At 37.2% G+C, this 16,762-nt stretch overlaps 1 protein-coding gene across 6 annotated transcripts in view; it reads right to left on the bottom strand.

The window, feature by feature from the left end:
* Positions 1-16,762, bottom strand: part of ATG10 (autophagy related 10) — a 381,492-nt gene that overhangs the window by 264,139 nt on the left and 100,591 nt on the right. The window contains exon 1 of one of the 6 annotated variants that reach the window (XM_071208844.1): positions 5,345-5,420. The exons of 4 other annotated variants lie outside the window; for them this stretch is intronic. In XM_071208844.1, the coding sequence (XP_071064945.1) occupies positions 5,345-5,395 (51 nt within the window). In that variant the 5' untranslated portion in view covers positions 5,396-5,420. Of the gene's footprint in view, positions 1-5,344; positions 5,421-16,762 lie in introns of those variants that run through there. One more of the 6 variants, XM_071208847.1, reaches the window with a different exon arrangement.

Genomic DNA, 16,762 nt, shown 5'->3' with positions numbered 1-16,762 from the left:
AAAAAAAGGAATCAAAGAAGGTTTAAGTGCAAGGATATTCTGAGTTCCTGAATTGGAAAACTAAATATTGTTAAGATGTTAATGCTATCCTAAACAATTTATAGATTCAATGCAATCCCAGTCTAAACTCCAACAACCTTATTTCCAGAAATGGAAAAGCCCTTCATCAAATTTATATGGAAGAGTTAGGGGTCCAAAATAGCTAAAGCCATCTTGAAAAATAATGAATTTGGAGGACTCACACTTTCCAGTCTTAAAAGTTATTACAAAGCCTCAGTAATCAAAACAGCATGGTATTGCACAAGTGCAGACATAAAGACCAATGGAACCAAACTGAGATCTCAGAGATCCACCTTCTCATTTATAGCCAAATGATTTTTGACAAAGTGCCAAAGACCACTCAATCAGGAAAGAACAGTCTCTTCAGCAAATGGTGCTGGGGAAACTGGATCTCTAGTTGTAAACAAAAGAAGGAAGACCACTACCTCACACCATATACAAAAATCAACTCAAAATGGATCAAAGACCTAAATATAATAGTCAGAACTTGCAAACTGCTAGAAGAAAACATAGGGAAACATCTTCAGAAACTGATATTAGGCAATGATTTCTTAGACTTTACACGTAAAGCACAAGCAACAAAAGAAAAAATAGATAAATGAGACCTCATCAAAATAAAAAACTTTTGTTCCTCAAAGGACTCTTTCCTGAAAGTAAAAGAAAATCTATACAGTGGGAGAAAATATTTGGAAACCACATATCCAATAAAGGATGAATATATAGTACACATAAAGAAATCTTTCAACTTAATAACAAAAAGACAAACAATCCAATTAAAAAATAGTTTTGAACAAACATCTCTCCAAAGAAGATATGCAAATGGCCAGAAAGCATAAGAAAAGATACTCAACATCGTTAGCCATCAGGGAAATGCAATTCAAATCCACAATGAGATACCATTTCACATTCATTAGAATGTCTACTATTAAAAAAAAAACAATAGACTACATGTGTTGGAGAGGATGCAGAGAAATAGGAACACTCATTGCTGGTGGAAATGTAAAATGGTGCAGCCGCTATGGAAGACAGTTTGGCAATTCCTCAGAAAGCTAAGGATAGAACTACCATATGACCCAGCATTCCGACTACTAGATATATATCCAAAAGAATTCAAAGCAAGGACTTAAATAGATATTTGCACACTGATGCTCAGAGCAGCATTATTCACAATTGCCAAAAGATAGAAACAATCCAAGTGCCCATCAACTAATGAATAGATAAATAAAACATGGTATAAACACACAATGAACTATTCAGCTGTAAAAAGAAATGAGGTCCTGATATATGCAACAAAATGGATAAACCTTGAAGACATCATGTTGAGTGAAATAAGTCAGACACAAAAGGAAAAATATTACACGATCTCACTGATATGAAATAATTAGAATAAGCAAACTCATAGAATCAGAATTGAGAATATAGGTTACCAGAGGATGGGGTTGGACAGGAATAGGGAGTTCAGGCTTAAAATGTACAGAGTTTCTATTTAGAATGATGGAGATGTTTTGGTAATGAATGTTGGTAACACAACATCATGAACATAATTAAGAGCACAGAAATATATACAACTGAATATGATTAAAAGGGGAAATGTTGGATTGTATATATGGTAACAGAATAATTTTTTTAAAAATCCATGGAACTCTACTACACAAACAGTGAACCCTATATTAAACCATGAGCTTATGGTGGCTGCTGGGTGCGGGGAATGGGAGGAAGAGAGGAGATGTGGAGGCATTCTTGGGACTTGGAGTTGTCCTGGGTGGTGCCCCAGGGACAATTGCCGGATGTTGTGTGTCCTCCCATGGCCCACTGGATGGAACGTGGGAAAGTGTGGGCTATGGTGTGGAACACGGGACATGGGGTGCAGCGATGCCCAGAGATGTGCTCACCAGATGCAATGAATGTGACATGATGATGGGGGAGAGTGTTACTGTGTGTGTGGGGGGGGGGGCGAATGGGGACCTCATATTTTTTAATGTAATATCTTTTAAAAAAATGAATAAATTGAGTAGAATTTGGAAAAAAAAAAACCATGGGCTTTAATTAATAGTACGTAAAGTATGTTATCATCAATTGCAACAAATGTTCCATAATAATACAAGGTGTTGGTGGTGAGGTGGCATGTGGGAATCCTGTGTTTTATGCATGACTGTTTTGTAAATACACAAGCTTTCTAAAAAAAAAAAAAGAAAAGAAAATAGCATGGGAAAAAAGTTAAAGTTAAATAGAGGGGGGGGGGAGGGAAGAATAGAATAGATGGAACAGGGGGCATCTTGGAGGCAGTGGAAGCGTTCTACATAATCTTGCTATGATGGATACAGGTCATGTTGAATTGCATCAAAGTTTACAAAAGTGTTTGGTTCAAAATATAAACCATAATGTAAATTGACTACAGTTGGTAGCTATGTTTCAACATTTATGCATCAATTTTAACAAACATACCATCCACACATAAAATCCTATTAATAGGGGAAGAGGGGAAAGGGGGTGGATATTGGATATATGGGAGTCCCCTGTATTTGGTACGTGACTTTTCTGGAACCTATTAATAAAATTTCTTTGAGAACAAAAGGAAAAAAGTAAGACACTGGGGCAATAAATGGAAGAAAATGTCACTGTACATATAGGACAACAGATCTTATAGTGATGAAAGCAATATGTCAAAAAAAATTTTTTTTATTTTTTCATTAATTTTTATTATCCCAAATTTTTATTTTTTTAATATTTAAAAGTTTTTTGTATTTTATTTCTTATTTGTAAAACTATCATTATTATTTCATTTTCCTATTAATTGTATTCAGCTATTTTATTGACTTCATTTTTGAAGAAGTTTTGGATCACAGAAGGGTTACAACTGTGGCAGAGGAGGATCACTGGTGCAGTGATGGGGAATACGTGGGAGGAAGCTCACTTGGGCATACATATAAATACGTTCAAATGTTCATGGGACATCATCACAGTGGGTGTAGATACACACAATAACCAAAGGAATATCAAATTTCCATCCTGGGGTGCTCTGACACATTCTCTAATGGATCAGCAAGAATCCCCCAAGTACAGGGGCAATGACTAGAGAAGGAGGATGGTCCATTGATGGGCCCTTGATATTGAAGAATTGAAGACTGTGCATATAAACCTTTACTCTTGAAATTGAAACTTAGCCTAGTACTATAGAGCGCCTAAGAGTTGCCTCTTAGGAGCCTCCTTGTTGCTTAGATGTGCTCTCTTTCTAAGCCAAACTAGCAAATAAATACATTACCTTCCCCCAGCATGGGACATGACTCCCAGGGAGCAGCACCAACTAGCACCAACTAGCAATAAACTGGAAAAAGATGTTGACCAAAAGGGGGAAAAGGTAAAGACAAAGGAGTTTATATGGCTAAGAGACTTAAAAGTGAGTCGGGAGGTCATTCCAGAGGTTACATTTATGCATGTGTCAGCAGGATCTCTCTGACTGCCAAAATACTAACCCAAATAGCAGGGCTCCTGAGGGATATGGAGACAGCCAGACACTATAGTCAGGGCAGATAGCTCAGGAGTTTGGTGCCTTGCCTGGGGCCCTCCTTTGGAATTTAGGCTCCCCAGTGTGACAGAGTTGGACTCAGTTGTGGTTTCCCTACACATAACGCTTCTGTCCTTCTATTTGAACCTATAATTAGTACTAGAGTTGGTATGAGTATGTCCAAGAGACTTAAATCGTTTGACTGTCCATATGCCAGCTGGGCCCTGAATCTCAATGGAGTTGCAACACCAACTCTCCAGTTCATTGATCTCACCCAAGACAAGTAATAAGGAGGTGATGATGGACAACTACCATACCAAGGAATTGAGAGAGTCTACAACTATAAGCAAGAGAGACCCCATCCATCAGCCCCATGGGATCATAGCCCCCTTTCAGTTAGAGGTGGAGTGGACATCACCATCTCAGAATCCTCAGGATTGGGGAATGAACTATGGACTAAAGTAGACTTACTGGTATTAATTATAAACTTATTGTGATTTTAGCTATAGAAGAAATCATATCATTGATGTGGAGGCAGTGGCCACTGGAGGTTCTGAGGGCAAGGAAAGGGAAAAATAGGTGTAATATGGGGGCATTTTTGGGACTTGGGAATTGTCCTAAATGAAATTGGAATGACAGATGCAGGTCATTATATATCTTGCCATACCCTACAGAATTGGGTGGGAAAGTATAAACTACAGTATAAACTTTAATCCATATTTAGTGGCAATGCTCCAAAATGAGTTCATCAATTGCAATGAATGTACCTCACTAATGAAGGATGTTGTTAATGTGGGAAAATGTGGGATGTGTGGGGAGCGGGATGGAGATCCTCTATATATTTTATATGATATTTGTGTAATCAAAGTATCCTTTAAAAAATAAAAAATTTTTTAAAAAATAGTATGGTGGCAAATATTAGCCTAAATATACCAGTAAATTCATCAAATATAAATGGACTAAGTATCACAAGTAAAAGTCCTAAGTGTTATCACCAGAATATCTAGGGGTTATTCTTCAAAAGGGATTCCATTAAACACCTTGAAATTATTCAGTCAATGGAATACTACAGAGTTGTTAGAAATAATGAGATAGTTCTATGTAATCTCACACAAAGAAAGATGTCCATAATGTAATGTTAGGTGGAAAAAGTAAATTATTGAACAATGATCCCATTTATGTGAAATCATATTGATATATGCACAGAAAACACACTACAGAATTGTCATCTTTACTATAGATATCTACATATTGTTAGAATTTTTACAATGTAAAATTTTTTCCTTATAAAAATTAAATAAAATAAATCAAGTAAAATAAAGATCCAACCCAAGAAAGAAAAGGTAATATTGCAGGGGAGAAACTGGGCTAAGTCAGGAGTAAGGAAAGTTCAATTAAGCTTTCCTTCCACCCTCTGCAACCAAAATGATTGTAAGAACCCATGAAATGTTCTTGCACACAAGGAAACTTTGTTTTACTTTTTCTCCTTTTTGAATTACCCCTCTAGTTGTTAAACCAAAACAAAACCAATACTAGTATCAATACAGTACTAGTTCCTAGTTACTACATAATCATAACATGCCTTCACTTTGTTTCTCAAGTAGACATTGTTTTATGCCACTTAGGGCTTTCAATTTTCAATTCCATTTAAAAAAAAAAAAAAGATGCTGAGAACCCCAGCCCCGTAGTCGGTTGTATAAGAAGTTAGTTTTCTTACAATATTACCTAATCCCTTTCCTAACTGGACTCTCAGACCTACTAAGTCTCCCTTCTTCTCACCTCCAGCCACTTTGTACTTCCTAGGTTAGCAGAACGCACTGCTCTCTCCATTCTCCCAATGCAAGTCAAAGCACAAGTAGAGCAATGGCCAAAAGGAAAAGTAGCAGAAGAAAAACAGCTACTTATCAGGCCAGAAAAGAATGTTTCCGGGGGCAATGTAGAGACCTTATTTGGGGAAAAGTACATATAAACATGTTTCTATGTATACTTACAGCCTGCTTATCTCACACACATTTTTAAAGAATGACTGTAGTTTAAATGATGCTAAACCCCTTCCCTTTTTTTGAGCAAAAACACCAAAAATAAGTTTAAAACACACTGGATCCATTTCCACTTATTAACACTTTCAACGGATAACTCTACAATCTTGAGTTTCACTATTTCTCATTTTGTGGGATGTTTATTCAGTTTTCCCTCTTTCAGTTTTCAATAACATTTTGCTTTCATGTTCTCCAACTTAACCATTTTGAGGTTTCAATTTTGATTTCATAGATTTGGGACCTCCAAGTGTGCCCTCATACTTTTTATTATATTAAACAATTTGGTTTTGGTTTCCAGAGTGCTCCTGCTTATTTGTGCCTGGGGATTGTCCAACTGACACTATAATTATTGGATGGAATTGGGGGGAGGGGGATGGCAGGAAGGAACTGTAGAAAAAAAATTGTATTTCTTTGTTTCTGCTTCCAATTTAAGTTTGTAAAAATTTAGAAATTTTACCATATTTTGTACATAAGATAAGAAAATAAAATATACAAATAAACCCAGTTATGACCTTCCCCATCCTGATTTCTGGATTCAAAATTACTCCAAATTTTATTCCTTCTATAAGTAAATTACTGCTTTTTTAAACACTGTTATAAGAAAATTGTCGGGTAATTTTCTATTTTATTAAATTGAAAGAAATGTGATAGTCCTGAGGGTAGAAAAATTATCCGGGGTAGCAAGTAGTTACTTTGATTTCAAAGGACTATCCTTACAAAGCAGAACAAGTAATTTAGTAACTTTCCCACTTTTTATTGAAATGAAAAGCACCTGGGCTTTGGCAGTTTCCCGCCTCAGGGAAGTATCCTACTACCAGGGTGGGAAGGCAGGAAGCTGTAAGAGAAGGGCGTCCCTCCATGCCGGCACCGAGTACAGAGCCAGCTTGCTTCTAACGCGGAGAATACGGAGAATACAGCTTGGACGTAATACACAGAACAGCCGAGGGAGGACAGAGTCAACAGCCAGATTGGGGCACTGACAGCTTTCAGAGAAGGTTGCCTGAAAGTACAATCACTGCTATTTATCCATAGAGCCCTGAGTAATGTGACATTGAAAACTTTACTGAGGTCATTCTACTTGCCAAAAAGAGCATTCAGTATCCACTACTTGAATCAATGCCAGCTCTGTGGCAAACTCATACTTTTGACAGAGAGAAGGGAGAGAGGGAGGATGTTATCCACTCAGCCTTTTTAAAATAATATAACAAAAAATTTCTTGACATATTTCCCAGAATGAGTCATAATCTCTGCCCCCTTAGTCATTTCCATTCCAAGTCTGTGCATGTAAAAGCTTTTATACTGAACTTTCTCTCCTTCTGTACCTCCCATTAGATCTTCTGCTTCCCATGGTTTGACATTAGTAAGTCTCAGAAGAAGGAGGAAACCTGTTGCCTCTGCATCAAGTGGGGAGCTGTGTAAGGCTGGGCCAAAACAGTGCAATAGTGGAAGGGGCAGACTGCACTCCACGCCACCCCCCCCCCCCCCGGCCCTGCCCCCCAATGCCTGAAAGTTTAGGGAGTCTCTCCTTAAAACTTCTTCTCCTTCATGGCTATGAGCTAATCATGTTCTCCTGCTGCAGAGTTCCCAATTTTAGGGCTGCAAACAGGCTAAGTCAGATGATAATCAATTCTCTAATAAGATCTTAGCTTAAAATTTGTATTTATTAAATTTACATTTCATATAAATAAGGGTACACCCTTGTTACCCTGCACGAATTTTTGCATTCTTCCAAGTGTTTATTTGGGCTTCTGGACATGATGGAATAACAAAGATAAGGTTTATTCTTCTACCTTAAATAACGAGAAAACCAGACCTCCCCCTCCCCCCCTCATCCCCTCACCCCCCCCCCGCCCCCTCACCCCCAACCCCCACAAATGAAATCAGGTTGTCAGTCTTTGGGCAGCGCGGGATAGTGAAGAAGGAGAAAAGGGAAGTAAACCCGGTGAGCCCCGGGATGCCCCAGTTCATTACCTGGAGAAAGTTCCCAGGCCTCAGCACAGGGAGGCAGAACCCAAATAGACCACTCAGTCTCAATGAGCTGAAGAGACAGTGTTCAGCATTCAAGGAAAACAAGGTGGTTAGAATTTGTGGGACAGAATAAAAAGAAAGACATAGAAAGAATTCTGAAATATGCAGGGAATTCCCCTCCACTCTTTGGCTGAGTACCGATATGCAAACGTGAGGAAGCTACCAAGACCTGGGAAGAAATAGGGAAAAGATGAAAGCAGAACAATCCTTAGAACCCACACAAGAACAGGAACAGTTCACATTCCCTTCCCACCAGCCAGAACTGAAAGACTTCCTAACACATGGCAATGAGTATACTCGAAGTGAAATGTCTCAGTGGTGGTCCAAATTAGCCCTAGGCTAAGGACTGAAGAGCACCTGCCCTGACAGATCTTAAAAGCAAGCCTTTAAAGAGTCAAACTGGTTCTCTCTGCCCTCATCGAACTTAGATTGTAGTAGTGAAGACAGACAACACAGAAAGGGGGAATTAAATAATATGCCAGGTAATGACAATAGCTAAAAGGATAGCAAATGAAAACATATGGAAGTCTTTTTAGATAAGTAATAAGAAGAAACCTCCCTGAAGTGTAGACATTTGAATAAAGCAAAGATATCTAAATGAAGTGAAGATGCAAGCCACAAAACAATCTAATGAAAACAGTTCCAGGCATAAGCAACAACTAGTGCAAAGGCCCTGGAGCAGGAATGAGCTTGGTATATGTGACAAAGAGCAAAAAGGTTAACAGACATAGATCATAGAAGGACTTGTTAGCCAAGATAAGAAGTTTATATTTTTCCCCATTTTATTCCAAGTGCTTATGCTGAGATTATGCTAAAATATAATACTGGATCAAAACATTAACTGATTTTTTCTTCAATAATATGTGCTCAATATATAAAATCTGGAAAATAAAAGTGAAAAGAAAATAACCCATGGTTCTATCACACTAAGACACCTACTTTAAAACTGGAGTATATTTTCTTCTATTGCATTTTCTATGCATAGGAATGGTTTAAGCTTGGTTTTAATTACACAGATATAACTTTGTTACCTGCTTTTTTCAAGTAGGAATGCTATGCCATATGCACTTTTCTAATTAAAGACTTTGTGAGTATAATTTTTAATGGTTATATTAAATTGTATTTGGGAAGTTATAATAGTTTACAACCACTACATTCACTATTGTTAAAATTTGTGTTGTTCGCCTTTTCCACAAATAATGTCTATCATCGTGCATAAAATTCTTCCCCTCAAAACTCAATTAGTAGAATTTTTAAATCAAATATTTTTAAAGTTTTTGACATATATTGCCAAGATTATTTGAAAATCTGCTTTCCAATGCCACCAATAATGTATGAGAATGCCTGTTTCATACCACAACTAGCTCTTACCATTCTGTTTGGGGGTGGGGGGGTGGGGAGTGAGTATTTTAGTTTGCTAAAGGTTGCCAAGGTAATAGACCAGAAATGGGTTGGTTTTTACAATAGGGATTTATTAACTTATAAGGTTACATATCCAAGAAAGAAAAATGTCCATATCAAGGCATCATGTGAAACTCTCCCAGAAGACACAACTGCCAGGGAGCCTGGACTCCTCTCTCACCTGGGAGGGCCCAAGGAGGCACCTGCTGTCTTTCCTTGCTCTTCCAAGTCTTGTTGCTTTCAGCTTCTGGCTTCCTCTAGCTTTCTCTCTCCCATGTTCCATTGATTTCAGCTTCTTGCTCTTGTCATTTTCTCTCTCAGCTTCTGTGGATTCCTCTTTGAGTTCCTGGGTCTTTTCTCTCTGTTGCTTCCTCTCCCTATATTTATCCCATTTATAAAGGGCTCCAGTAATAGGATTAAGACCGACCCTGGGTCGTACCCTACTGAAGTAATCTAATCAAAGGCCCTTAACTAAAGCAGCCTAATCAAAAGTTCTCATCTATAATAGGTTCACACCCACAGATATGGGTTCATTTCAAGAACATGATTTTCTGGGATACATACAGTCTCATAGTATGTGTGTGTCATTCTGTTACATTTTATATGCAGTTAATATATAGTTATATATGTAAAGTATATATATGTATACTGATTGTTTTATTAATAATTTTGGCACATTAAAGATGGCCACAAAATTTTTGACACTTCTCCAATGAAAGTTCATTTCCCCTCCCCTTGAATCTGGGGTGCCTGTAACTGCTTCAACTAATAGAATACAAGGGAAGTGACCCTACACCAATCCCAGGCTGGGCTTGAAGAGGACTGGGCACTTTTGGCTTGGTGTCTTGGAGCCCTGCACAACTATGTAAGAAGTTCAATCATATGCTGGACAGACTTTGGGAACAGGCCCAGAGACCACATGTAAGACCCCATTCCACCCTTAACAGCTGTCCTGATGAGCCAGCAGGCATGTGAATAAAGCCATCTCAGAACCTCCAAACCAGTCCTGCTGCCAGCTGACTTCCACCACATGAAACAGAAGAATCATTCAGTGAAGCCCCCAGCTGAATACCTGACCCACAAAATCAATTCTGAGATATAATGATATAAACTGTTGTTTCATGAGGCATGTTTTAGAAGAGTTTGTTACATAGTAAGAGATGCCTGGAACATGAATTACATATTCTCTTTTGTGAGTTGTCTAATTATACTATATACACTTAAACCAATTTATCTATCAAGGTCATAATGTTTTTAAAATAACATGTTTTATAGGACATTGATCTAATATTTATCTGTCACATTTTTAAATATATATTCCTAACATATATTTGCTTTGTAATATTGACTAAAAGTTTTATTACATACATTTTAAATTTTTTAATTTTTCAACTCAAAGTTTAAGAATATCTTTATAAACAATATTTATTTCTATTGCTTTCCAATATTTCCACAACTTTATAATAAATTTTTATATAAATTTATATAGAGATTAATTTTTATTCCATTTTGAATGAATTTCATTTACCATTTATCAAAGGAAAGAATCTTACTGATACTTTTAAGTTCCTTCTCTTAAATTCCCACTTCTCCCCTCTTTTTATGACAAAGCAGAGACATAAAGTAGTTCATGGAAAAAATGATATAGCTTATCTATGTAATGTTCTATAACTAATACCAATGAAATAAATGACCCCTTTTTTGCATATGAATTACTTTTTCCAAAAGTTTGAAGTGTGATTGTTTGCTGGGAATTAAAGTATAAAAGGTCTTAGGTATACTGAGGAAAAAAAATCCTCAATATTCAAAAGTGCGAAAAGTAGAACGTTATACATAAAATAAAATTCCACAAAATAGACTAAGTGATCATATATTGCAAACAAATAAACAAAACCTAAAAGTGTGATAGATAAAACCAAATATTAGGCAAATATTAGGTTGTTTCCTCCTCTGTACTTTTCCTTGATTTGCAAGATCTTTTACACATTTGTCTGGCATCTCCATTACTTCAAACAGTGATTTCCTTTATCATTTATAATTTCTGTGACTTGTGTGGGACTAATGTGTGCTTGGGTTGTTGATAGAGACCTAGAGTAATAAAAGTGAGTCACATCAGACTCAGACAGAGGTGGGTAGGTGCCTTACAAAGATTCTGCCAGTGGCCTGTTCAGCACTTTCCCCTCTAGGCCATGGCCACTGGTTAAAAGGTGGAGGATAATCCAACCCAACTCCTTCACCCTACTCCCCCTAACTTCCAGCACCATTGAGCCCCCTCACATCCCTGCACCAACATCACCCCCATCCATTGCCCAACAACCCCCTTCCACCTTATCATAGGTTTTGCCCATATTGAGCATTGGGTCACCGCACTCTACTCCCTTTCTGTCTCCTGACCCTATCTTCCAACCTCTAGCTCTATGAGTCTGCTCAATTTGCTTAAGTAATATTAGTGAGGTCATATAATATTTGTCCTTCAGTGACTGGCTTACTTCACTCAACATAAGGTCTTCAAGATTCACCATTTTGTCCCATGTGTTAATACTGCATTCCTTCTTACAACTGAGTAATATTCCATTTGCTTATCCATTCATCTGTTGATGGACACTTGAGCTGCTTCCAACTTTTGCCAGTAGTGAATAATGCTGCTAAGACTACTGGTGTGGTGCCAGCTGGGCCCTGGCAGAGTTGCAGCACATACCCTCCTATTTGTTGAACTCACCCAGGTCAGCTAATAGGGAGGTGAGGATGGTCAACCACCACACCAGGGAACTGAAAGAGTCTACGGCTGCAAGCAGGAGAATTCCATCCATCAGCCATGTGGTATCTAAGCCCTCTCTCGATTTAGAGGTGGAGTGGACATCGCCATCCCAGGGTCCTCAGGACAGAGGAATAGAATATGGATTAGAGTGGACTTATTGGTATTCTACTGAAGGACTATTGTGACACTAGCAATGGAAGAAATTGTTTCACTGATGTGGAGACAGTAGCCACGGGAGTTGCTGAGGGCCAGGAGAGATAAGAAGAGGTGTGATATGGGGGTATTTTCAGGACTTGCAGTTGTCCTGAATGATATTGCAGGGACAGATGCAGGACATAATATATCCTGCCATAACCCACTGAATGTACTGGCAGAGAGTGTAAACTACAACGTAAACTTTAATCCATGCAGTGTAGCAGTGCTTCAAAATGTATTCACCAAATGCAATGAATGTGCCACAATGGTTAAAGAGGTTGTTGATGAGGGAGAAGTGGGGTGGGGTGGGGTGTGGCGTATATGAGAAACCTCTTATATTTTTTAATGTAACATTTTTTGTTATTTATGTATCATTTAAAAAAGACAAATAAAAACTTAAAAAGAAAAAAAAACATGAACCATTCATATGCTGTCAAAAGAGACTCACCTTAGATTCAGGGATACAATATGGCTGAAGGAGAAGGGTTGTTTAAAAGTATTCCACACAAACAGTAACCAAAAAAGAACACCGGGATAGCTCCAGTTATCTAAGACAAAACAAACTTTAAATGCAAAAAAGTTATAAGAGATACAGAAGGCCATTATATATTAATAAAAGGGACAATCCACCAGGAAGATATAAGTCATAAATATCTATGCACCATGAGACAAACTGGCAAAATTGAAGGGAAAAATAGACGTCTCTACAATAATCGTTGGGAACTTCAATACACCACTCACATCATTAGATAGAACAACTAAACAGACGATCAGCAAGGAAACAGAGAACTTGAACAATATGATATACAAAGTTAGACCTAGCACACATATACAGAATACTATATCCAAACTCAGCGGGTTATACTTTCTTCTCAAGTACCCATGGATCTTTCTCCAGGAGAGACCACATGTTAGGACAGAATGCAGACATCAATAAACATAGAAAGACGGAAATCATACAAAGCACCTTCTCAGATTATATTGGAATGAAACTGGAAATCAATAATAGGAAAATGGTAAATTCGTAAATGTGTGGAGGCTGAACAACATACTCCTATATAGTCAGCAGGTCAAAGAAGAAATTGCAAGGGCAATCAGTAAATATATTGAGACAAATGATAACGAGAACATAATGTATCAAAACTTATGGGATACAGAAGAGAAGTCTTGAGAGGGAAATTTATAGTCCTAAATACCTATGTTAAAAAAGAAGAAAGGGCTAAACTCAAAGATACAACTGAACAACTAGAGAAACTAGGAAAAGAACAGCAAGCCAATCCCAATACAAGCAGAAGGAAAGTAATAGTAAAGATTAGAGCAGAAATAAATGAAATTGAGAACAAAAAAAAAAAAAAAATAGAGAAAACCAACAAAATCAAAAGCTGGTTCTTTGAGAAGATCAATAAAATTGACAAATCCCTAGCTAAGCTAACAAAGAAAAAAGAGAAAAGATACAAATAAATACAATCAGAAATGAAAGGGGGGATGTTACTACTCCCCACAGAAATAAAAAGAATCATAAGAGGATATTATGAGAAGCTGTATGCTTCTCATAAATTACAAAACCTACATGAAATGGATAAATTCCCAGAAAAGCACAAATGACCTACATTGACTCTACAGGAAATAAAGGAACCCAACAAACCAATCACATTTAAAGAGATTGAATCAGTCATCAAAAAATCTCTCAACAAAGAAAAGTCAAGTACAGATGGCTTCACAGTGAATTCTACCAAGTTTTTCAAGAAGAATTAACACCAATTCTGTTTAAACCCTTCCAAAAAACTGTAGAGGACTGAAAATTACCCAACACATTTTATGACACAAACATCACCCTAATACCAAAGCCAGATAAAGATACTACAAGAAAAGAAAATTACAGACCAATCTCTCTAAGGATCATAGATGAAAAATTCTCAACAAAATATTTTCATTAGAATCCAACAGCATATCAAAAGAATGATATACCACAGCCAAGTGGGATTTAACATAAGAAAATGAATTGATGTAATATACCACATTAACAAATTGAAAGAAAAAAATTATAATCATTTTGATCAATGCAAAAAAAGGCATTTGACAAAATCCCAACCTTTCTTGATAAAAACACCTAGAAAAATAGCAATATAAGGAAAGTTCCTCAATATGATAAGGGGCATATGTGAAAAACCCACAGCTGACATCGTACTCAATGGGAAAAGGTTGGAAACTTTCTAAGTTCAGGAACAAAACACAGACACCCACTATTACCATGGTTATTCAACATTGTACTAGAAATTCTAGCAAGAGCATTTAGACAAGAAAAAGAAAAAGAAAGAATGAAGTAAAAGACATCCAAAAAGGAAAAGAGAAAGTAAAGCTCACTATTTACAGATGACATGATCCTATATTTAGAAAATTCTAAAATGTCTAGACAAAGCTACTTGAGCTGATAGAGCTCAGCAAAGTGGCAGGATACAAGTCAACATGCAAAAAATCAGTAATGTTTCTGATGTAATGTAATGTTTCTGAACAATTAAAGGACGAATCATGAGGAAAATTACATTTACAATAGCAACAAAAAATTCAAATACCTAGGAATCAATTTAACCAAATTTAACCAAACTATGAAATACTTATAAAAAGAAATCAAAGAAGACCTAAACAAATGGAAAGACATTCTGTGTTCATGGATTAGAAGATTAAATATTGTGACAATGTCAATCACATCCAAATAGATCTATAGATTCAATGCAATACCAATCAAAATTACAACAGCCTACTTTACAGAAATAGAAAAGGCAATTACCAAATTCATTTGGAAGGGAAAGAGCACCCAAATAGCCAAAAACACCCAAAAAAGAGGAGCAATGTGTGATGATTCTTGAAGCCTGACCTAGAAACATATTGCAAAGCTAAAGTGATCAAAACACCATGGTATTGTATAAAGATAGACACATTGATTGATTAGTGGAGTAGAATTGAGAGTCCAAAAACAAACCCTCACCTCTACAGCCTACTGGGGTTTTTTGTGGGGTTTTTTTAAGATTTTTAAAAAAATTTATTTCTCTCCACTGCCCCTCCCATCCCCCCACCGCCGCACCCCACCCCCACCCCCAGTTGTCTGCTCTCTGTGTCCATTTGCTGTGTGTTCTTCTGGGTCCGTTTTGTATTCTTGTCAGCAGCATCGGGAATGTGTGTCTCTTTTAGTTAAGTCATCTTGCTGCAACAGCTCTCCATGTGTGTGGCCCCACTCTTGGGCAGACTGCACTTTTTTCACACAGAGCGGCTCTCCTTATAGGGCGCACTCCTTTTGCGTGGAACACCCCTGTACGCGAGGAACACCCCTGTATGGCACAGCATTCCTTACGCGCATCAGCACTGCACATGGGCCAGCTTCACCACACAGGTCAGGAGGCCCTGGGTTTGAACCTTGGACCTCCCATGTGGTAGGTGGATGCTCTATCCATTGAGCCAAATCTGCTTCCCACAGCCTGCTGGTTTTTGACAAACATAGCAAGTCCACGTTCCTGGAACAAAATATTCTCTTCAACAAATGGTGCTGGAAGAAATGGATATCCACAACCAAAAGAATGCAAGAAAACCCCTATCTCACTCCCAATACAAGAATCAACTCAAAATGGATCAATGACCTATATATAAAATGAAATTACAAGAAGAAAATGTAGGGAAACATCCTAAAGACCTTGTAGCAAGTGGTGGTTTCTTGGCTCTTATCCCTAAACAAGCAACAAAAGGGAAAAAATAATAAATGGGACCACCTCAAAGTTAAACATTTTTTCACCTCAAATGACTTTGTCAAAAGGGTCATGAGGCAGTCGACTCAATGAGAGAAAATATTTGGTATATAAAAAGATGTTACAATTCAACAATAAAAAGATAAAATGACCCAATTAAAAGATGTGCAAAAGACTTGATTAGACATTTGTCCAAAGAAGAAATACAAATGGCGAAAAAAACACATGAAATGATGTTCAACCTCACTAGCAATTAAGGAAATGCAAATCAAAGATAAAATGAGATATCATTTCACATCTATTAGAATGGTCATTATTAAAGTCAGAAAACTTGCAGTGTTGGAGAGGAGGTGAAGCAATAACAATTCTTATTCACTGTTCGTGAGAATGTAGAATGGTACAGGCATTGTGGAAAACCATTTGGTAGTTCCTAAGGAAGTTGAATATAGATTTGCCATTTGACCCAGCAATACCACTACTAGCTATATACCCAGAAGTACTGAAAGCAGTGACACAAGTAGATATCTGCACATCAATTTTCAGAGTAGTGTTATTCACAATTGCCAAAAGATGGAAACATCCCAGGTGTCCATCAACCAATAGATGGATAAATAAATTGTGGTATATATGTACAATGGAATATGCAGCTGTAAGAAGAAATGAAGTCGTGAAACATATGACAACATGGATGAACCTGGAGGACATTATGTTGAGTAAGGTAAGCCAGACACAAAAAGACAAATACTGTATAATTGTGCTATTATGAACTAAATATATTGTGTTAACTCATGGAGCTAATACTTGAATGTAGGTCACCAGAAAATAGAATAAGGTTAGAGAATGGAAAGTTGAGATTTAATTTGTGCAGAATTGATAAAAAGTTGTTCATGAACCTTTGGCAATGAATAGAAAGCACATCACAGTGTTTATAAGTAGCAGTGCCAATATATGACAGTGATTGAAAGGTAATATCTAATGTCATGTGTATTACTAGAAGGAAGGCTAAAAAATGTAACATAAGACTGCACAGCATACGAAA

Source organism: Dasypus novemcinctus, chromosome 2 (genome assembly GCF_030445035.2).
Source record: "Dasypus novemcinctus isolate mDasNov1 chromosome 2, mDasNov1.1.hap2, whole genome shotgun sequence".
Classification (NCBI taxonomy): Eukaryota; Metazoa; Chordata; class Mammalia; order Cingulata; family Dasypodidae; genus Dasypus; species Dasypus novemcinctus.
Note: the sequence above shows the minus strand (reverse complement) of the source record. Positions and strands in the feature narration are given on the sequence as shown.